The following is a 21632-nucleotide window of genomic DNA, read 5'->3' on the forward strand; positions in this document are numbered from 1 at the left end:
CCGACCTGAGGATGACGTACGGCCTCTCGTCACGAGGTGTGCCCAACTCACAGCAAAAAGGGAGGAAGATATTTTCGGTTTTTATTGCCCACTCTGCGGGGATGTTACAGCAAACAGAACACGCGCCTAGGCTGAGAGGATTAAGCAAACGAGATCCCATATACGGCACGGTCCTATCAAAAGCTCTCTATATTTGCGGTTTTTGGATTAGGGTCCAACAAGGAATACAAAAAAAAAAACCTCCCTCCCTCGGACCACTAATGACAACAAGCAGCTATAAAAACGCGGAAGCGGAACGCAATAAATAAAACTATAATAGCTTTCTGGAATTGTTTGCTAGGATGACGCCGTTTGCTAGGCGGCTCAAAAATGGCGCCAGTCCGTGCCGCCACTGCTGCGCCGCGGCCCATCCGCGTACAGTCCCTCGGCACGGTCGTACAGCAGCGGCAGGGCGTGCGAGTGCTGATGGAACGGGGGCGGTGGATGCGGCGCCGGTACGGGATGCTGGTCGACCGCATGGTACAGCCCGTAGTGCACGCCCGCTGATGCCACCTGTGTGAACGGTCCGTCAACATCATCATCATCAACATCATCATTGCTTCGCATTACCTCGCGCCCGGGTTCCTGAGGGCCCACGTGCGCGTGCCTACTTACAGCGCTAGCTTACCCGTTTGAGGCCGTTCATCGAGGCGAGCAGCAGGGCCAGCTTCGCCATCAGGAACGCTTTGCCGCTGAGCGCGGTCAGGAACTGGAACGCGATCGGGATGATGAACATGCCGAACACGGTCACGCCGAAGATCATCATCGGTATCATCTGCTGGCGGCGCCGGTGACGTCCTGCAGCGGGGAAGGAAAGGGAAAGGGTTACAATAAAGGGGTGCAATAAGAAGCGCGCCAAAACGTGCACCTTCGCCGTATGCGCGGCTCGCCGATGCGCCATTCGGATACGCCAGATCCACCTCCAGCACGTGCGTGTCCAACAGCCGCCTCAGTGCGCTCAGCACAGCGCCACTCCACGTGGCTGCAATGGTACCATCTTGCTCTCCGACGGCCGATGGGCTATGCGTCCTGCAAAGGCAAAGCACAATAAAAGAGAGCTTGCCTTTCCGTTGCTTGCACTGGTGATGGGTAAAGTTGGCAAAATTCCGATCCGACTCCGCTAATTTCGGAATCGACCCCGGAAGGTAGTTCCGCCCAACATTATCCGGAGTCGTTCGGTATTGTCCGAAATCACCCGGAGTCGTCCGGAGTGGTCCGGAGACGTTCGGAGTCGGTTGGAATCGATTGGAGTTGAAGTCGTCCGGAGTCGGCTTTCGAAACAAAGACATGTATACGAAGTGCACGCTCAATGCGAAAGACCCAAAAAAACACACAACGAAATGAAATACCTGTCACAAGCTGTCACATTAAACCGGACGGTTCCTATTGACTCCGACCGACTCTGATCGACTCTGGACGAATCCGAATGACTCCGACTCCGGTCGACTCCGGCCGACTCCGACACCAAACGACTCTGGAGGAATCCGAAACCGAACGACTCCAAACAACTCCAAACGACACCGGACGACTCCGGCCGACTCAGGACGACTCCGACACCGAACGACTGTGGACGACTCCGAACGACTCCGGACGATTCTGAACGACTCCGGGCGGAACTAGTGGTTCAGATTTTGCCGGAGTCGGACTAACAATAGCCGGAGTCGGATCGGAGTCGTCGGTGCGTTCCGAAGGTTCCCGTAGCTTACTCGTGCCTGTTTCCCGGCTCGTCACTGCTCCGCACCAGCTGTATTCCCTCCAGCAGCACAATTCTCGGTGCGTCCGAAAGCTGCTGCACCGCGGCCAGGCTTTCGTTCTTCACGCAGTCCCACCGGGAGGCGGCCGACCGGCGCAGGCAGCTGCCCACCAGTTCGCCAGCCTCCACCGTCAGCTCGTGCACTAGCGAGCCACCGCGAACCGTCGCTGCCAGCGTCAGCAGCAGGCCGAGAGCGAAGCCCCGCACGGCGAACGAACTACGCACTTTGGTTGACGACGGCATGCTGGGTGTTTCCTGTTCCTTTCCCCGGACTGATACGCGTGACCCCAACGCCGGAGCTTACGGTCGATCGTACGAATGCCGCCCTGGCCTCCGGGGCGATCGCTTTTTATACAAAGAGGAATCCAGAAACCGATCCAGAACTCTCCCGGGGCGTTGGAGTTTCGGTTGGATGAGTTTTGCGATGCCCCAGCACCCCTTTTTTCCCCCGGGTAGACGTAATTGGTATACGCACGGGTGAACGAGCATCGGAGATACTCCCACTGCCATTAGGCTGATGTTTAGCAAATGATATGGTTTTGCATTGGGGGTTGGGAATGTCTTTAGCACAAGCTCTGGACGCACTGCGGAGCACTCTGCCGTATACCAACTTCCAAGCGAATCTCCCTGCACCAGCAGACAGCAGAAGGGTTTGGGGCGTACCGCTTCGATTCCAATTTCTAGTGGCCGTCATACCCACTCACCCCAAACTGGGTCGCAATCTACGGTAGGGAAGTTATAAATAGTACCAGATTTTCCACAGAGCGCAGTTAAGCAGTCTGCAGTGCTTGGCCAGAGCACTATTCTCCCGAGCATTCTAGTCAATTCCTGTGCAGAGAGAGGCAAGGCAAATGTCAACAGTCAAACAAGGCGAAACAACAATCCAGCCCACATTTTCCAACCCTCCAGTCACCATCAACCAACCAATTGCCCGAGTAAATAAAACAAAGCGTTTACAGCTGGTTTGTATCAATGATTAAAGCTTCTCTCCTTATTAGTTATCATACTTTTATTTGTCTACTTATCGGACTATGTAGCGATGAGGTGATTCTGTTGCAGTTTTCCCGTTTGTAGTTTTCCATGTTTTGTAGTTTGTAGTGATCTCCCGGTTTTTGTTTGTTTGTTTGCTTTACTTCCTCGCGTTCATTTTCCCACTTTCACTACAGTGCACGGTTATAATGCGTTCCTTCCACAAACAAGCACACACACAAACACACGCGCGGAGGTAAGAATCCTTTTTTTGCGTCTGTATGTATGTGTGTGTGTGTGTGTGTTTTAAATGTATATCGCTGGTTTAAAGTTGCCAGTAACTGTGTGAGCATGGGGTGTGTGATGTGTGTCACGTGCAAATGCAGTACCAGAATGTGCCGAAAAGAGTCGAAATGCCGAGACGAGGTTTGAGCTGCTACCTGTTGTCTTCCGCGAACCTCCCGGAATACCTCCCAGCTCATGCCCGCGTCTCTCCCCTCTGCTGCGTCAATGATTGATGTCAATGAAAAAGGAAAAAACAACCCCGATGTAAGGAAATAAGGCAGTCGGTATAAAAATGCGTTCCAATAAATGTTCGTGGAAAAGGGTAAAAACGAAAAAAAGAAATAAACGGTCCACCGTGTCAATGGGAGAGATGGAGGCTGTGGCTGGGTTCAATTCCATAATTGCTTTCCCGGTACAAGGTGAGCGCAAGGGCCTGTGTGCCGTTAGGTGAGAGATAAATTCGTTTGAACAGTTAACGTTACTAGCACGCGGTAGTGGGTTGTCGCAACAGCAGCAGTGTGTGGTGGTAGCTGTAGCAGCAGCAGCAGCAGTAGTAGTAGTAGTAATCGTAATAGTCGTACTAGATATATTTGTAGTTCTGGTTTGTTTTCTCGTGGTAGGAAGTTCGATATCGTAACTAGAGCGGCGCCGGTTCGCACGTCTCCCCCCGGGGGGAAAGGCAGTCATCCGGGACGGCAGCAGGGAGGAGCCTTATCATGAGGCCTGACGCTTCACGGCCGCGGGCGCGCCGAAGCGGGGCAGACTGAGGCCGAACTTGGTCTCGATGCCGTTCAGCATGGGCAGTGCCGCCTGGTAGCCGCCGATGTGGTCCGGGTTGACGCGTGCCACGTCGACCTTCGCCTTCGCCACGTCCGAGCCGGCCGGTCGCGAACCGCCAAAGTCGACGTACAGCATGCGCTGCAGCAGCTCGTACGTCACCAGCGTGACGCCGAACTGGGGCGACGAACGGAACACGCGGGCTGTGGTCGAAGAAAGAGCGCAAGAAGAATAAAAAGAAAAGGAAATGTGTCAATGATTAGCACCATGGAGAGCGCGCATTTGGGCGGCTGAAGTGGCGCAAATCAACCGAGCAAACGTGCAACCTACCGACAGTTCCCTTCCAAAAGGCACGCGGACCCTCCTCGGCCATGATTTTCCTAGCCGCATCCATCACCCCGCTGTACGTTGTCTGGCCGGAGCGGGCGACCACCTGCAGACGCGTCTTGATCACGTCCGCCGGCGTCACGAGCGAGGCTGCCGGTATGCCGGCGATCGCACCCGCCGCCAGCAGCGTCAGCGGATGGTTGTAGCCCTCCTCGTCTGCGAACGCCGCCTTCGTGTGGGCATACATCGGGAAGTAGATGGCGGAAAATGGTACGTCGCGCAGCAGGCAGGCCCGCGCTCCCTTGTACAGCCCGAACAGGCCGAGCTCGCGGACCACGCTGAGCGCGCGGACCTTCGCACCGCCCGCAATCTCGCCCGCCACCTGTAGCCGAATTTTCACGATCTCGAGCGGGTTGGTGAAAATGACCTGCGATCCACCAGCCTACAGTTTGTTTTGGGCGACAAGGAGAAGAGAAAATGGATAGAGCCATCATATCGATGTGCTTCAATAGTTCGCGGGTCGTGAGCAGTGCTGCAAACTGTCACTGTCAATGTCATACAAAAATCTGACTGAATCAAAATTCATGTCAGCGCCACGTACTCAATTGTGATAATCAGAGGTGATACTCAAAAAGATTGGTGTAACCAAAGCATGCTTCGTGACATTTTTGCGACCAACGCTTGGTCAGTCCCTATGTCATGACTTTTTTTTTTTTACTGTGATCGGTTCTGAAAAATGTCACTGACATAGTCATAACGAATTCCGACCGAAACAAAATAATGTTACGTCAGGTCACGAACTCTACTGTGATGATCAGAGGTGAGGCTCAAACAGTTAGGGCGACCATCACATGCTTGGTGACATTTTCAACTCTTAGTCAGTCACTTGGTCGCGACGTTTTCTGTCAGTGATCATCATGATAGTCATGGGATATATGCGGTGCTTGCAAGTGGTTCCAAGAATCAAAATGAGTTTGTTTTCTCGCTCTGTTTAACCCAACAGACAAACAAAACTGACAGAGCGAGAAAGAATGCTAATTTTGTTGCCTGGGACCACACGCCAAGTATATTCCAAGAATGTCGTGTTTATCACCGACAGAAAATTTCGTGTTCGTGAGAGTGACCAAGAGTTGTGTGCTAAACAAAATGTCATCAAGCATGTGATTTTTCCACCAAATGTTTGAGTCTCACTTCTAATCATTTCAGTTGTATACGTTAACTGATTTGAGCTTCTTTTCAGTCATGGTTGTTGGTAACTGAAACAGTGGCATTTGGCAGCATTGTTCACAGCCAGAAAAAAATCATGATTATGCTTGCGCCAGCATTAAGATCAGCTTGTCAATCAGAGTATCGCGTTGGGCTTAAGCATTTGCATGTCGTGTTCGGCATGTCATGACGCACTTTCATTGAGTATCAGCAATGAGCATCAAGCTACCACGGATATGTTCATTGTTTTCGTTGGTGAATATCTCGTGATGCTCATGAAATTTTGCAGTACTGGCCGTGGGTCTACTTACACAAGCGCCGGCAAGCACCTCGCCCCAGCGCGGAATGTTGCCCTGCTTGTCCGTCAGCTTGTCGCGCACAAAATCGTTCACCGTCAGCTTGATTGCTTTCTCGGGCGCGACGCCCATCAGCTGCGGCACCAGCCCACGGTACAGCCCCAGGAAGCCTTCGTGCCGGATGACCTGCGGAGAGCGCAAGAAAGTGCGGGAAGGTTCCCATTTTAGGTTCATATCGTCCGCCCACTAGCCCAACCGGTCGCTACCTTCTTGCAGCAGTCCCACGAGTTCCGGTAGGCCACCTCGCCGATAAAGGACCCGGTGCGCTGGTTTTGCATTCGCGTCTTCACCAGATCGATCGGATAGACGGCCGTAGCACCGACCGCTGCAGTGCCGGAAAGCAGAGAAAAAGAGGAGTGAGATGTTAATGCTATAATTTTCGGAACACAGGTGGTTGTTGGTTATGTACTACTTACCGCCGGCGACGGATCCGAGCGTGAACCGGTACGTGCTCTCGAGCATCTGTATCAGGAAGGATCGGTCGGCGGGCGATTCAACGGCTTTGATTTCTGCTAGCCGGTGGGTGATGTTTTTGATGTAATGTTCCGGCGCAATGTTGCTAAGATCATTGTACACGATCCGTCTGTCGATCGTTTTTGTTTTTTGATTGTTTTTTTTTTTTGACATTGTTGTACAAAGGAAAGGCAACAGAAAAGAAACATTAGCGCATCGTATTAAATCGGATGTTTGAAGGTTGTTTTTTTAATTTCATATAACCTAGCAAAACCATTATGTTAATATTGCTGTGTTGAAATTTTTGTTATTGCTTAGCAAAAAAGTAGAACATTTACACGACAATTAGTAAAGCCTCTACAAACAAGCGGTAATGAGACGAATGAGCGATATAAATTATATACATGAAGCATACACTGACATGTGAAAGTAATCAAAATAGATCACTGGTATGGTATTAGTACGTTAAACGAGAAGATTTAAAACAAATCAAATATTAATTAAAGCAAACGATAAAACACACAATGCAGAACATGAAACAAGCGCACTACATCCATTCAAACCAGCGCAGCGCGCGCCACTGATATATGCCACTATTTAAAAGCAAAGCCGAATTGGTTGTGTTTTTCTGTTTGTTTTTAGCTTGTTTTCATATTTTCTTTTATACTATGTCCCTCTTGCTTTCTTTTTTGATTATCTTAAGAAACAGTTTTTACTTTTTGTTTTTTTTTCTTCTTTTTTTGTATAGAAAGTTGTGCCATTTCTGATTCTTTAACACACACACATATGTTTGTCTCTAAATTGTGGGGAAAGTAGGGTAAAAACTTGGCAAAACTTGTAGGGGAATTTTAAAAAATTGATTGTCGAGGAGGTTGGGTTTTGATTTTTCCACTTGCCTATTTTTGTCTATCGTTTTGCTATGCCGCCGCCAAATGGATGTACTATGTAAACGACAACCACCAAAAACCACGGACACGCGTGCATTAGTATTTTCGGGTTAGTAGTGGCGAGTTTCGGGATTTGATTTTCGTATTCGGAGGTTTTCGAGTACGGTGGAGCGAGCAAGGTTTTCGCAAGTTTCGAAGGCAGGAAGGTGTCGGTTTGTTTTAGTGTGTGTGCGCATGATAAATATAAAAGAGAGAAAAAACGGGAAGAAAAAAGAAAGAGAAACATATGATAACATTTCAACAATGTCGGCAACAAACCACACACGTGTATGTGTGTCAGACATAATAAGAGTCGTAGAGGACCGGTGTGGATCGCTCCATAAAATTGTGATGTTTGGATAGAGAGATGTTTTCATTTGGGGTTCTGGTTTTGTGTGTTCTAGGAGAAGTTTGATTTTATTTCATTTTATCACCCTATTTCTCTCTCTCTTTTTCTCTATTGAGAGATTGGAAATTGATTTTTGTGACTGACATTATGCAGCAACATTCAAATATGTAAAGAAACGTTATAAATGGTTTGAACGAAACCAAACAAAAATAAACACACAAAAAACGTTTAACAAAAAGTAAAATGAAACGAAAATAAAATCAATTTAAAGAAAGAACCACAATGTCACACAGCGGAGTGTAGTAATAGTAGTAGTAGTAATAGTAGAAGTAATTCTATTAGTAGCAGTAAACAGTAGTAGAGTAGAAGTGTGTATAAATGATGTTATGTACCTTTTCTTCTTCTATTCTTAAGAGTGTTACCATAATGAGCGAACGGTGAACGAGTACCAGAATGCATATGTGTGAGTGTGTCGCTGCACAATACTCTTAGCGACCCCCTTTCTCTCTCCCTCTCTCTCTCCCTTCAAACAAAAGCAGGAAACGCCCCCTATCTGTAGACCCATTCCTTACAACCAACACATCGCACGCCACAGGCAACACACGGAACATTTGCTGTGTTTTGTTGGAACTAAATTTGTATCTATTACATTGCGGTTGGGAAACAATATGCAACAGTAAATGATGTGATGAATGAAGGCAGACGATGGCAACAGTGATGGCGAGGACGAACGAGGGCGACGACGACGACGGCTGATGGTCAACGGTGCAACAACATATTATGAGGAGAGAGAGATAGAAATAGATAGAAAGAGAGAAAAGAGCTAAAGGCCTTGGAGAGAAGAAGGAGGAGGAGGAGGAGGAGGAGGAGGAGGAGGAGGAGGAGGAGGAGGAGGAGGAGGAGGAGGAGGAGGAGGAGGAGGAGGAGGAGGAGGGGGAGAGGTGAAAGGGTAAATAAGGCAGATGGGGAGGGGGAAGAGGGTGAGGTGAGTTTGGAGAATGCCAGGGCTATCATACAGTACCGCTGGGAGAAACGTTGGTCGATGGTGTTTCCGGTTCTCTTGTTCTACAAATTCCGGCCGGCTCCGCCCTCGACCATCGCCCGTTTACTAGGTGTAAATTAAAACTAGTTCAAATCGGCCTCACTTGTTAGGTTGGCAGGGCAGTTTGAAAGTGGGCAGCGAAACACACTCGACAGGACACGGACAGGTATGAAAGACGAGGACCAGGGCAGTTAGTAACAGTGCTGCAAAATGACATGAGCATCACGAGATGCCAACGAAAACAATGAACATATCCTTGGTAGCTTGATGCTCATTGCTGATACTCAATGAAAGTGCATTATCATGACTTTTTCTGCCTGTGAACAATGCTGCCAAATGTCAGTCAACAATCATGACTGAAACGAAGCTCAAATCAGCAAACGTACACAACTGAGATGATCAGAGGTAAGACTAAAATAGTTGGTGATCTAATCACATGCTTGATGACATTTTGTTTAGCACCAAATTTTTGGTCACTCATTTGGTCATGACATTTTCTCCCTATGATAATCACGACATTCTTGGAATATACTGGGCGTGTGGTCCCATGCATCAAAATGAGCATGCTTTCTCGCTCTATGTGCTTTGATTGTCTGTCGGGTCAAACAGAGCGAGAAAACATGCACATGAACCACTCACACGCACCGCATATTTCCTATAACTATCGTGATGATCACCAACACCAACCAAAATGTCGCGACCAAGTGACTGACCAAGAGTTGGTAGCACACAATATCACCAAGCATGTGATGGTCGCACCAACTGTTTGAGCCTCACCTCTGATCATTACAATAGAGCTCGTGACGTTAACATTATTTTGTTTCAGGCATAATTTGTCATGACTATAACAGGGATATTTTTCAGAACTGATCAAAGTAAAAAAGGCCATGACATAGTGACTGACCAAGTGTTGGTCGCAAAAATGTCACCAAGCATGTAATAGACACACCGCTCGTTTTGAGTATCACCTCTGGTTATCACAATTGAGTACGTGACGCTGACATGGATTTTGTTTCAGTCAGATTTTTGTATGGCATTGATAGTGACATTTTGCAGCACTGGTTAGTAAACCGGGACAACCAAAAAGCGCAAACGTGAGGATGCATGAGAATTAGTACAGACTAACACAGTTGGAAAACCCGCGACAGTGGCGGAGTCCGGCGACGGGTTAGGACATGGGTGAGGGGAAAACACTACTGTACAACGCCAGGGATGATGATGTGTTGTGGCGTGTTGCGGGGATGAGGAGGAGGCAGGGTTTGGTTAGTGATCCCGCGCTGTTTACACCCCCATCGGTTAGTCCCCACGTACCCGCTCTGATGGATGACGCCGGTCAGCTGGAACAGGATGTCGATCTCGAGCGGCGTAATTTGGCTCATCGTTTGGGCGGAGTGCAGCAGCTCGTCCTTGGTGATCGGTTCCGCCCGGTTGCCGCTGGTCGCGTTCAGGTAAATGCGCTTGATCAGCTCCATGTTGTTGAGCAGCGAGTTAAATGCCATAAAGTAGGGAAAGCTTACCCGGTGCCCCTCGGTAACCTGCCGGTGGTGGGCCCGGGATGGAAGCGAGAAAAAAAAACAGCCATCGATTATAAATGTTGCCACGAGCGTTAGCCCGGTGCGCACCACTTACCGCGATCAGATTATCCCGCACCTCGCTCGTCAGCAGGTGCTTCTTCACGTTCACCATAATGTCCTGAAAGTCGAGCGCCGAGATAAACCCGGAGCCGGAGGTGTCCTTCAGGCGGAACGCCTCCATCGCACACTCCTCGTGGAAGTCGTGCAAAAACTGGCTAAACTCGACGTAATTGATCACCCGCTGGCGGTCCTTGCCGAAGTAAAGCTGTATGAAAGGGCCGTCCAGTTTGAACGGGATTTTAGCGTGCAGATCTGTCTTTTTGAATACATCGACAAACTCACTGTACGTGACCGAGCCGTTGCCGTTACGGTCGAACAGCTGGAACGCGGTTTTGTACAGGGCGTCCGGGGTGCAGAGCAGCCCCTCAAACGCCTGAAACTCGGCGAACGAGATCAGCCCGTCCTTGCTCGTGTCGGCAATGCCGGCGATCAGTTTGATGGATTCCTAAAACGAAAACAAACGCACAGGGTGAGAAAAAAACAAAGAGGCCGCGGGCGAATTCGGCGTGGCGCCGTTGCGGAAACGTAATCCGTGGCATGGCTCGGGACGAGGAAACACACTATTGCACGTTGGGCGATGGTTTGATTGTAGTAATGTCAGATTGTAGTAAAAAAAAAGTGAGGAGGGGGCTGATTGATTGATGACGAATGTGCACGTGGCATGCACGTGTTTCCCGGTGCGAGCACAAACAGAACAAAACAAAAAGTGCTAGGTTTGACACGACGATACAATCCAGTCACCTCATTGTACGATTGTCCGAGAAAGCTTCGGACGAAGTCTGCGCTGGTCATGTACGGTTCGCCATTGATTTGTTGGGTCGCATATTTGCCGAAGATTTCACGCAGCTTCTCGGTGGAGGCACGCTTTATATGCATCGGGTTCTGAAAGAGGGATACAAAAAAAAAGAGTGTGAAAATGATGGGAAACGTGAGAACAGGTCAATTTGAGCTCGGCTGTTAGTTGCGAGGTGTGAATTTTTCAGTGTCAACAACGTCAGCTCGTGGCTCGGTGGCGATCCCGCCTGCTGTAGTGCCTGTAGTGTTGGGTTTCATGAATCTTTCGTTGAGATTCATTCTTATGAATCTTCAGTGATCAGTGATTTGAATCTCGAGTTGAATATTCAAAGATTCATGAATCTCTAAAGATGCATAAATCTCTAAAGATTCACGAATCTTCAAAGTTTCATAAACCATCAAAGATTCATAAATCCTTTAAAATCCATATATGTATATCTAAGGATTCATGCATCTTTAGAGATGTATGATTTCCTAAATATTGCATTAGCCCAATCCCACCTAAAATCTGCCCGTCGTGGATTCAAGCCTCGCTGGACCGTCTTCCCATAGCAAAACAAACTATCCGGCTCCGTGGTACTTTCCAAGAAGTCTCGAAAGCCTTATAGGCTGGCATGACTACGTAGGTTGTTACGACAAAAAGAAGAATAATAAAAAGCTCGGGCTAGATGATTTTTTAGAGATGTATGAATCCCTTGAGATTCATGAATCCCTAGAGATTTATAAATCTTTCGAGATTCGTGAATCTTTCGAGATTCGTGAATCTTTCGAGATTCATGAATTCTTGAGATTCGTGAATCTTTGAGATTCATGAATCTTTCCAACCAAGATTCAGATTCAATGAATCATACCAAAGAATCATTCAGATTCAAGAATCTGAATCTGATTTACCCAACACTACCCGCTTGCCACTCTCCTTTTCCCCCGCCGTTTGCAGGCAGATAGAAAACAATAATTTGTGGATTTTTGTTTTCTCTTTTACTTTTCAATTTTGCTACTATCATGGTCGCCATTACGCAACAATGCTACGGTTTTGAGGGAAGTGTGGGAGAGGGAAGCTTATATAAGTAAAGGTTGCTGAGAGGGTCACCCCGAACACCACAGCAGCAGCCTCAAAACAGTTATGATGTTACACACTTTGACATCCTTTTCGTCGGAGGCCCTTTCTTTGGCGGCCGTATTAGTCATGGTGATGGGGTTGTGGGGGTGGGTGGGTTCGTTGGTGGAGTGGTTTTTTAGATACACAAGGACACGCACAAACTTCGGCACGCACAAGAACACACAAACACACACGCACACACACACAAGATACGAGACCGGTCAGCACACAAAAACAGAAGAAAGTTCACTTCGAAAAAGGTACGATCGTAGAGAGGGCCCGGGTTTTGCACTGAGGTACGGGGAAAGGATCGCTAAGATGCAGTGAAAATTCCAGCCACCAGGCAGCCGACACACAAGGACCCACAAGTAGTGACAGAAATCAGAGGGGAAGTTGTTTTGCGTAGGATCGTATGAAACAGACGGATGGATCCGCAACACAAAACGGGAAGAGAGATTAAACTAATCAGCACATCGGACGGACCGTTTTTTGCCAGAATCTGTTCTCTTTCTCTGTCTCTCTCTCTCTCTTCCCTTCAGCAAATTTCTCTCTGGTTGGGAAAAACTTCGCTACTTGCGCTGTACTTGTGTGTGGTGCGCGCGATTGATACTGGGCGGGAAATGGCCGCATACTGAGTGGCTGGTGGAAAATCCTCTAAGGCGCAGGTGTTTTCCGCACGCGCCTGTGTATAAGTGGTCTCTCTCTCTCTCTCTCTCTCTCTCTCTCTCTCTCTCTCTCTCTCTCTCTCTCTCTCTCTCTCTCTCTCTCTCTCTCTGTCTCTCTCCCTCTCTCTATAGCTTGTAACACAAGCAAATTATTGACGCATCCACAGAATCCCCCTTTCGCTGTTCCACCCTTAAACATAAGCTTCTTCTACACATACCTCCCAAACACACACACACAGAGCTCTTTCAAGATCCGCACCTTCGCGACCTTCGCGAACCGGGCGCGTTCTTGCGTGGTGCAATCTCGCAGCGTCGCTGCTCGGCGCTTGCGCACCAGCATCACGTACGCGGTGCGTGAACTTGCCGCAGGAAGAGCTGGATATGGGACGCGCGCGCGCGCGTCTATCTTTGGGATAAGCGAGCACGCGCGCTGTCTTCCCCTGTCTGTCTGTGTGTGCGAATTTCCGTGCCTGACCCGTTGGTGCAGTCACACGTGTTGCGTAAGCAATGCCGCGCAAATCTTGGCCGGTGTTTCAGATGGCAAAGAGATATTACTGTCGGACGTTTCCCAAAAAGCGTGTGGAACACGTGTGTGTGTTAGGCTTTAAGCAGCTAAACCGAGGTAGCAACGCGCAAGGTGACCTGACCCGTTCTCTCCGGTGTGTTGGTGTGGTGATGACGGTCGGTAAAGGGCGACAAAATTGATATCAACTTGATGCCCTTTTTTGCCTTGCTTTCCTTGCTGGACAATTGGAAATGGGGAGCCTGCACACAGACACACAGTACGCGCTGGTTAGATAACCGCTGCTCGCTAGATTGGATAAATCAAGTGCGAACGTCCAAAGGGCACACATGCAAGCCGCATTTGCCTTGCAAAAAAAAAAAGATAAAAAAACTTTGTTGAATCACCCTGTAACTGGAAAGATGATGGCAAACATCCTCAAGGAAGGTCCCGTGTTTTGTAAGGCGCAGCGAGTAAAATATGTGCCGATAAGAAGGGCTGGCACAGACAGGCAAACATACACCCCGTTCGCACACCGTCCAACCGTGCGGCGTCGGCGCTCTAATGAGTGCAACAACAACAACAACAACATAGAAACAACAACCGTCACTCGAACGTCACAGCTGACCTTAAAGTAACCGGAGCGGTGATAGGGTGTGCAAGGCATCAACAACGACCACCATCACCACCAGAGGGCCCTCGCGTTAGTAAGGGCGATGCACCCTCCCAGGGGGGCGAGAAGAGGGGCTAGTGGCGCCCGCATCGGTGCTCCAGCGGACGACACTGCTCCTCCAGCCTCTCCGTCCAGCTTACTTTTTCCCACAGCCAGTCAGTCGGTCAGCCGACGTGATCGATCAGCGTGTGTCTCCGCTCTTCTTCAATCAAATCAATACCGCCGACACCGCGGCGAGATAAAATGACAAAAAACCGTCAAATAAGCCCCCGTTATCCGTTGATGCTGATGGACAACCCCTCCCCGTTCTGTTCCTGAGTCGGTGAGTCAACCACTGGCCTTAAACCGTACTCCTCCACAGAAAGGGCCGGAAGCAACGGACGGTTGACAGTTTGACATCTAGAACATCTAGGCAGTGAGTCCGGGAAAGGGGGGAGATTAAGATTTGGGAAGGTCAACCCGGTTGTTTTTGGGGAGGGTTTTGTTGCTCGCCACTTTTTGCACTATTCAGGGACACACACAAACACACCCCAGAATCAATACACGTGTCCTCTTTTGCTCCCTAATGTTGTAATGCATGCTTGCTGCCTGTCGAAACTGTCTTACATCCTTACTGTGACCTTGTTACCCCTAGCCCCCACCACGCGCTCCTCCCTCGTCCCAGTTACCTCCGTGATTGGTCGCGATTCCAGCTTCATGATGATTGCCGTGTCGTCGCTGCCAGTCGTCGTGTGTTTGTTCGGATATGTTGGGGGATTGCAGTAGATGTTTCTGTTGAGCCGCTGCGTACCGTGTGCCCTCCTGTCCTATCTTTGCCCGGTACCGGACACAGCTCACACACACACACACTTGCTCGCTTCTCCGGGAGCTCCGGCTATCGCACACGGCTCACACGGAGGAGAGGCAGAACGTAATCAGCACCGACCTCGGCGACGAAATCTGACGTTGGATCAGCGACGTTTGCTGCGTGGTGCGGTGTCACGCCTGGCGGAAGTCACTGGAAACACGTCGACTTTGTTTTTCTTTTGTTGATCGCTGCTGGCGAACGTCTCGCTGCTCCCTTTTTCACGATATTCCCGACACACAATCACTCACACACCACTCACACACAGTGCACGAGTTTCTCCCCCCGTGCTGGAAGCGTCACGGAGGTCCGTTCGCAGAAGGGCAAACGGGGATGGGAGTGGGAAGGAACAATCGAAATAACAGACGTGCGCGCCTGTGTGTGCCTGTGCTCTGCTCCTTCTGCTGTTGCAGGGCTGGCTGGCTGATGTTTTTTTCTTCTTCTTCTTCTTTTTGCTTATTGGCTGCTGCTCTCCCACCACCCCACCGTTCCGTTGCACCGTTCGCTCTGAATAAAAAAGCGCGGAGTCTAAGCGGACCAAACCGGACTTGAAACTCGGCTTCCCAGCGTGCAGACACACGAGCGTGATGGAATGGGCTCAGAATCCTGGCTGCGGTGGCCGTGCTAATCGCCTGCTAGATTTGAACTGCCAAGCGCACCCGTACCACAGCCCACATCCCTCTCACTCAATCGCTGTCTTTCTATACAGCTCTCTCTATCTCTCTCTCTCTCTGTCGCTCTTTTTACACAATAAAACGTGTATGCGTGTGCGTGTGTGTGTGCCGGAGCTGATTAAAGGTTTACGTGTGCGAAACAAAAAGCGAAAAACAACCGGGCCGGACGGTTTCTCCAGCGACGTGGGGCGGCGGGTTTTGGCACCCCTGCTATTGTTTTCGTCCGGTTCGCGACGTCGCCAACTGTCAAATGGCGAACGTGAACAACTTCCAAAGCGCAACTGTCAAAACTGTTGCAATCAGCCTCCGGGACGATACCGAGGCGCGCGTGTGTGTGCTGGAAAATAGATCTCCAAATTAAATTTAACAAAAATGGAGATTTATAGTCTGGCAGTTTGCATGCTGTGTACTAGTGATGTGAAAAATGATTTTTTTGTCGGAATCGATTCCGGCAAGTTTCGAAGTTTTCTGGAATCGATTCCAGATGTCGGCTTGGGAATTGGATTCGGCTCTGGAATTGGTTTCGGAACCGGAATCGGCTCCAGAATTGACTCCGACATGAGAATAGGCTTCGAAACGGTGTCGGTTTAGGCATCTCCATGAAAATAAGCGTTTGGGCCCAAAAAATCAAAATTTACTTGTAAACGATCATTCTCATGAAGATTACCGGACTAAATTCGCTTCTGGAACTTCTTATTTTAAGTCAAGAACCGATTCTCATTCCGGAGCTAATTCCAATTCTGGAGACAATAGGCTGTATGTAACACTATAAAACCGGGGCTAATTGCTATCCCCAGGTCAGATCCGAATCCGGAGCTAACTGTGATCGCGAAATCGATTCCGGGGATGACTCCGGAATCAGCTCCAAAGTCAACTCTGGATCGTCTTCGAAATCGGCTCCGGAATCGACTCCGGCATCGGCTCCAAAGTTGACTTCGGAATCAGTTCCAGAGTCGACTCCAGAATCGGCTTCGAAGTCAACTGCAGAATCGGCTCCGAAGTCAACTCCGGAATCGTCTCCGGAATCGACTCCGGAATCAGTCTCAGAGTCGACTCCGTAATCGACTCCAGAATCAGCTCCGAAATCGTTTCCGGAATCGTTTCCGGAATCTTCTCTGGAATCGACTCCGGAATCGCATCCGGAATCGACTCCGGAATTGGCTTCGAAACACAGAATCGGAATCGGGTAGGTCCGATTCCGAGTTCCCACCAATACTGTGTATGTCACCATTTAAATCGCGTTCCAAGTTTTGTACATTGCTGCAGCAGCCTGTCATCGTCGGTTACCGTTTCGTCACCAGCGGAGACAGCTCATTCGAAACGGAGTGAGCCCGCACGAACCGCAGCGCTATCGCGGGGTCATAACTGATAGCGACCGTGGCAGCGTACCGGCAACCACACTATATCAGCCCGGCACTGTTGATACGGCAGGCCGTGTTTCGATTTCAATCTCACCCCGTTCCATAAGGAAGCCTTTAACCATCCTTTCCTTAGCATCCGAACATGGTTCAGAACCCGATAGCGGTGTGTTGTACATGTATACATACATACATATATATATATATATTTTAAACTTGCATTATTGCTAACCCTAACACGCGTTTTTCTTGTTTGTTTGCTCCTTTCTATCGCATCTGACGCTTATCTTTCTTCCTGCCCAATACTGTGAACACGCTCGCTCACGTGCTGGGATGGTGATGGTCGGAGATTTTCGGCGTGCGTGCCCCGTGTCGAGGATGAAGCGCGTTCGGGCGGGTTCGCAAAAAACGCACATGACTCAAACCTTACCCGCCAAACACAGGCTCATGCTGAAATTGGTTGTGGCCGCCCTGCTGGAAAGCGCTGTGAGGCCTTACCGGCAGCTCCAAACCGTAGCTTCTTTGCACGCTGTGAATAGATAAGAAACATAATCATGAAACGAGTTGCTTTCGTTGCTTTGCAGGGATTTTCTTAACAGAGACATGTACATACTTTTTCTTTTATTTTTATTTTTTGTTGTGCCAAACACGCTTGCCGTGAACGGTTGTTGTGCAAAGCTAGGGGAGGGCGTGAGCGCAAACAGGCGATTTTCATCAACAATGATACGAGTATAAGCGTTGGTACACACAGCTGGTAATTAATTTTTTTTTTTGTTGCCGGCTAGCATTTTGTCTATTTTCCTTTAACTCTCCTTCTCTGGGTCCCTACTCTCTTTCCATCGTTTTATTTTCTCTCTCTCACGGACACGACTTCCGGTTGTGTGCGTAGAGCCCATTGCCCTCGTTTAAGCATATAAGTACACTTAATAATTTATCGCAGGTCAATCACTCGGGCCGCCACGCTGTCGCTCAGTACGATGTGTTGAGCTTCCTGAAACACGGCGCAGAAGAGAGGTAACGAGTTAGAAAATTAACCTGGGAATCACAATTTGCTCCGGAAACGGAATCAAAATTGACTCCAGAATTGGAATTAGCTTCGGGATGAGAAACAGTTCTTGAATTGAAATAAGAGGTTTCAGAAGCAAAATTAGTCCGATAATCTTCCATGAGGATGGATCGTTTACAAGAAAATTTTGATTCTTTGCGGCTATCAATACGCAGCAGCATAGGATCCAAACGCCTATTCTTATGGAGATGTCGAAACCGACTCCATTTCGACGCCGATTTCGATTCCGGACCTGATTCTGATTCCAGAACCGATTCTGATTCCGATTAAGGAATCGATTCTGGAAACTGATTTCAGACATACTACGACCGGTAACTGAGAGGTAAACATACTCCAGTTGGTGAACAATGTTCGCTAACTGGAGTGACGTTTCTATGGATTGACTATTTTCGTTGGCGTTGACTTGAATAAACATCTCAAACTTTTTTTTCCTTTATGTTGATAGTAATTCGTGTGATGACGTAAAATGATAACTAACAAAAGATCCTAAATTTGAGTGAAACATGGACATTTGCGATTAATTTCTCTTCATGCGATTCCGGATGTTTCGTGTTTTTTAACTGAAAATCACTCCAGTTAGCGAACCTCCAGTTAAAAATCCGGAATCGATTCCGACGAAAACTTCATTTTTTCCATCACTAGTTCGAAAGCAACGCTAACGCTTACCGTAAACAGTGGCTGACCGGCGGGATGGGGATGGAATCCCGTCTGTCGGCACTGCGATATCGAATCCATCCCGTGCGGTGTGAGATTGAAAAAGCCAGTTCTGTAAAGGTGGACAGAATTAATCATGGCAAACAGTCGAAGAAAAAAGTGCCATCGGAAGCGTGTGTGGTGCGCCCTTACTCTCGATACTTTGGCGAGCAGACGATCGCGATCGCTTCCTCCAGCATCAGCTGGTAGGAGCAGTGGGTGTGCAGGTCGACCGACGAAAGAAATGCCGTCTGCGACGGGTGTGTCTGAAACGGTAGCGAAACAATGCAAACAAATAAACGCAACGGAAATAGACGAAAAGGCGTCGCCAAGCTTCATCGGCATCATCCTTACATGTATCCACCCGAGCGTGATGAGATTGTGCCGGTCCTGCACGACCGCAATCTCCTCCTCGTTCATCGTGTTGCAGCTGTCCGAGGTGCCGCTTTGCTTTGGAAATATCACATGGGTAATGGTGAAGCGGGCCTGCACCAGGCTGCCCGCCAGTATCGCGCACGTTTCCAGGTTAGCGGCCGTGTTGGCGGCGGCCAGCTCGAGAAACTTTTGCATCGTGTCGGTCGGCACGACGATCGACCGGAACCCGCCGCCCGCTGTAGCGCCGGTCGGTGCGGTCGGTTTCAGCGCCCGGTCGAACCGGCGGCCCTCCTCGCCGGCAAGCAGCAATCCGGTGCTGGGCAATCCGGTTGCCTGGCTGCGGTCGGTCAGGAAGTCGCTCGGGTACAGCACCTGATCGATCAGCTTCGCGTCCGTGTCGGTGATGACGGCCACGTGGCTCGGTGGGGCGCTCGGCGCGTACGACGTGGTGGGCTGCTGGTCCGCCGATTTCGCTGCGGCCGCTGCGGCTGCGGCTGCAGCCGCTGCTGCTGCCGCTGCCGCCGCCGCAGCTGCCTTCCGCGCTTCGCCTTCCCTTTCCTCCTGTTCGGCCTGCAGCTGGAGCTGCTTCAGATACAGCCGATACTCGGTGGTGTACTTCTCCAGCAGCTTCGACCGGATCTCTTCCGCCCGCGGCATGATTTTCTTAATCTTCTCCTTCGTCTGCTGCTTGTCCGCCGGCGGCACCGACCTGTACCCCGGGTGCTCCAGTATCAGCTCCACGAAGATCGTCACGAACCGCAGATAGAAGGTGAACGCTTTCTCCAGGTTACCCTCGCGCAGCGAGCGGTCCGCCGTCTCGACGATCTGGTTGCCGGAGCGGTAGTACCGATTGATCGGCATGGTCGGATCGATCGACACCCGCTGGCTGTCCGCGACAAGCTTCTGGAGCCGCTGGTGCGGCTCGATCGGTCCCATTTCAACCGGATGCGACTGTTTCTGGGCGGCGGACATCTTCCTAACGCCAACGCGAATACGAACAGGACTGGCTAGCGGCGTTGTGGTTGGGCGTCACGGCGAGTGCAGTAGCTTTCTTTTCGTGCTGACTAAGGGGGACCTCGCTTACCTTTCGGGGTCGATTACTCACTGGCCGCAGGTGCCATGGTGTGTCGCGGGCGGGATGCACAGCCACAATGGTGTGTGGGGCGGCGGAATGAATGCTCTTCGCGGAGCTGCCGCAGTGACAAATGCATCCGACTCAAAACAACAACAAACCAATGTGTCAGTCGCGAGCGATGCAGCCTGTTCGGGCCTGTAAGGCAGGTGAGGGTAGTTTAGACAGCTTAAGGTTTTCTTCTGATTGAAATACAGTGGAGCGCCGTTTATCCGGGTACCTTTTATCCGGCTGTCCGTTTATCCGTGCTGTTGAGAAATGACAGTTAAATACAATGGTGACATTTCGTTATGAGGAGGATATTTGAAAAAGTGGTTAAAAGAGCATATTGTCAAAACAAAAGACCCGATAATTCAAGGCAAATTTCAAATATTCTTGTGGAAAAAGCATGAAGTTTATAAAAACTGGGTTATTTTTATCAAAATATAAGATAATTTTCCAAAAACTTATCAGGAATTGGTGATAAAATATATCATTTGACTCATTATCCGTGTTATTCGCTTATCCGTGCGAGGTCAAGTCCCGAGAAGCCCGGATAAACGGCGCTCCACTGTACTTTTAACATTGTAAACTTATTAGTAAACATCGCAAAAGCTTTTTTGGCTCATTATGTACTATCTTACGAGAAACCGGTTGTCAATTCTCTCACAGCCATCTCTCAGCTGCATTCTCGGTGTATGTAGAAACGCTCATATAGATTTTTGCTCAGAAAGTTATAAGGCTATATAGGTCATAATAAGAAGAAACTTGTCGAAACACATTGGAAGAAAAGGATAGCAATATAATGATGAGTTGTAATACGCCATCTATTGATCAAACCAATAAAGCTGTGGAGCTTTCATTTTTTTCCTATGGATATTCCTATGGATATAGTCGTTTAAGCTTACTTTGTGGCGCTTGGGACGACTCCGAATGACACCGACTCCGAACGACTCCGGACGACTCCAGACGATTCCGAACGGCTCCGACTCCAAACGACTCCAAACAATTCCGGACAACTCCGAACGACTCCGGACGACTCCGGATGAATCCGAACGAATCCGACTCCGGACGACTCCGAACGATTCCGAAAGACTCCGACTTCGAACAACTCCGGACGACTCCGGGCGATTCCAGACGATTCTGAACGACTCCGGATAATGCAGGGTGGACCTACCTTCCAAAGTTGATTCTGAATTTGTCGGAGTCGGATCGGAGTCAGCTTCGGATTTTTGTCAACTTTATCCATCACTAGTGTTGATCTTACCCACAGTGTCGAACCAACCCTGACTTCCCTTATGTTGGTTTTCGTGGTGTCGTTTTTTTGTTACAAGTTTATGATATTTTTTTGACTTTTTTATCAGATATTCCTGACAAAAGCAAGAAAGAAACCATGAGCTTTAAAATTTATAATCCAAGTAACAATAGCAACAGTTTATGTGGAAGAAACAATTTCTTGCGAACAGGAGTGCAATGCGGGAATGTCCTTTGCGCTCTTGAATTGTTCATGTTTGGCATGAAATATTGCTTCAAACTGTTGAAATGCATAAACAAGCTATAAAAAATAATTTCTACACATCAGCATTGAAGATTGGCGATTTGAACTTAATTGTCTGTATTGCATGTTTCTATACATCTTGAACCTAGCTCTGCATACATCT

The 21632-nt window shown here is 49.0% G+C and overlaps 3 protein-coding genes across 9 annotated transcripts; all 3 read right to left on the reverse strand.

Moving 5' to 3' along the window:
• Window positions 1-161: 161 nt before the first annotated feature.
• Window positions 162-2103, reverse strand: LOC120906052. Its single transcript, XM_040317454.1, has 4 exons — window positions 1746-2103; window positions 908-1068; window positions 668-837; window positions 162-552 (listed from the first exon to the last, which is right to left on the reverse strand). The coding sequence occupies exons 1-4, from the start codon at window positions 2033-2035 to the stop codon at window positions 364-366; spliced, it is 810 nt and encodes a 269-aa protein (XP_040173388.1). The 5' UTR covers window positions 2036-2103; the 3' UTR covers window positions 162-363.
• A 665-nt stretch (window positions 2104-2768) lies between these two features.
• Window positions 2769-15591, reverse strand: LOC120905612 (calcium-binding mitochondrial carrier protein Aralar1). 7 transcript variants are annotated; one of them, XM_040316570.1, is made up of 11 exons: window positions 12581-12707; window positions 12494-12546; window positions 10858-10998; window positions 10112-10561; window positions 9794-10017; window positions 7062-7106; window positions 6129-6295; window positions 5919-6037; window positions 5668-5838; window positions 4154-4592; window positions 2769-4026 (listed from the first exon to the last, which is right to left on the reverse strand). In XM_040316570.1, the coding sequence occupies exons 3-11, from the start codon at window positions 10990-10992 to the stop codon at window positions 3761-3763; spliced, it is 2016 nt and encodes a 671-aa protein (XP_040172504.1). In that variant the 5' UTR covers window positions 10993-10998; window positions 12494-12546; window positions 12581-12707; the 3' UTR covers window positions 2769-3760. The 7 variants fall into 7 exon arrangements, with proteins under 7 accessions (XP_040172504.1, XP_040172502.1, XP_040172499.1 ...); XM_040316568.1 differs by lacking the exons at window positions 12494-12546; window positions 12581-12707 and adding an exon at window positions 14519-15591; XM_040316565.1 differs by having other exon boundaries at window positions 12494-12712.
• Window positions 15592-16895: 1304 nt separating this feature from the next.
• LOC120905614 (STAM-binding protein) lies at window positions 16896-20100 on the reverse strand. Its single transcript, XM_040316572.1, has 5 exons — window positions 18840-20100; window positions 18639-18751; window positions 18459-18558; window positions 17340-17717; window positions 16896-17255 (listed from the first exon to the last, which is right to left on the reverse strand). Exons 1-4 carry the CDS (start codon window positions 19830-19832, stop codon window positions 17658-17660), a joined length of 1266 nt encoding a protein of 421 aa, XP_040172506.1. The 5' UTR covers window positions 19833-20100; the 3' UTR covers window positions 16896-17255; window positions 17340-17657.
• Between the last annotated feature and the right edge of the window lie 1532 nt (window positions 20101-21632).

Source organism: Anopheles arabiensis, chromosome X (genome assembly GCF_016920715.1).
Source record: "Anopheles arabiensis isolate DONGOLA chromosome X, AaraD3, whole genome shotgun sequence".
Lineage (NCBI taxonomy): Eukaryota > Metazoa > Arthropoda > Insecta > Diptera > Culicidae > Anopheles > Anopheles arabiensis.

Coding starts and splice junctions, on each gene's coding strand:
- LOC120906052 (XM_040317454.1), bottom strand. CDS start 2,035: ATGCCGTCGTCAACCAAAGTGCGTAGTTCGTTCGCCGTGCGGGGCTTC. Junction 838..907: donor GAGCCGCGCATACGGCGAAG/GTGCACGTTTTG, acceptor TCCCCGCTGCAG/GACGTCACCGGCGCCGCCAG. Junction 553..667: donor CGATGAACGGCCTCAAACGG/GTAAGCTAGCGC, acceptor CCGTTCACACAG/GTGGCATCAGCGGGCGTGCA.
- LOC120905612 (XM_040316565.1), bottom strand. CDS start 12,640: ATGCGGCCATTTCCCGCCCAGTATCAATCGCGCGCACCACACACAAGT. Junction 10,018..10,111: donor TGCGGGATAATCTGATCGCG/GTAAGTGGTGCG, acceptor CACCACCGGCAG/GTTACCGAGGGGCACCGGGT. Junction 4,027..4,153: donor CTTTTGGAAGGGAACTGTCG/GTAGGTTGCACG, acceptor CTTCGACCACAG/CCCGCGTGTTCCGTTCGTCG.
- LOC120905614 (XM_040316572.1), bottom strand. CDS start 19,832: ATGTCCGCCGCCCAGAAACAGTCGCATCCGGTTGAAATGGGACCGATC. Junction 18,559..18,638: donor TGCTCGCCAAAGTATCGAGA/GTAAGGGCGCAC, acceptor CCACCTTTACAG/AACTGGCTTTTTCAATCTCA. Junction 17,718..18,458: donor CCGGTCAGCCACTGTTTACG/GTAAGCGTTAGC, acceptor GCCGTGTTTCAG/GAAGCTCAACACATCGTACT.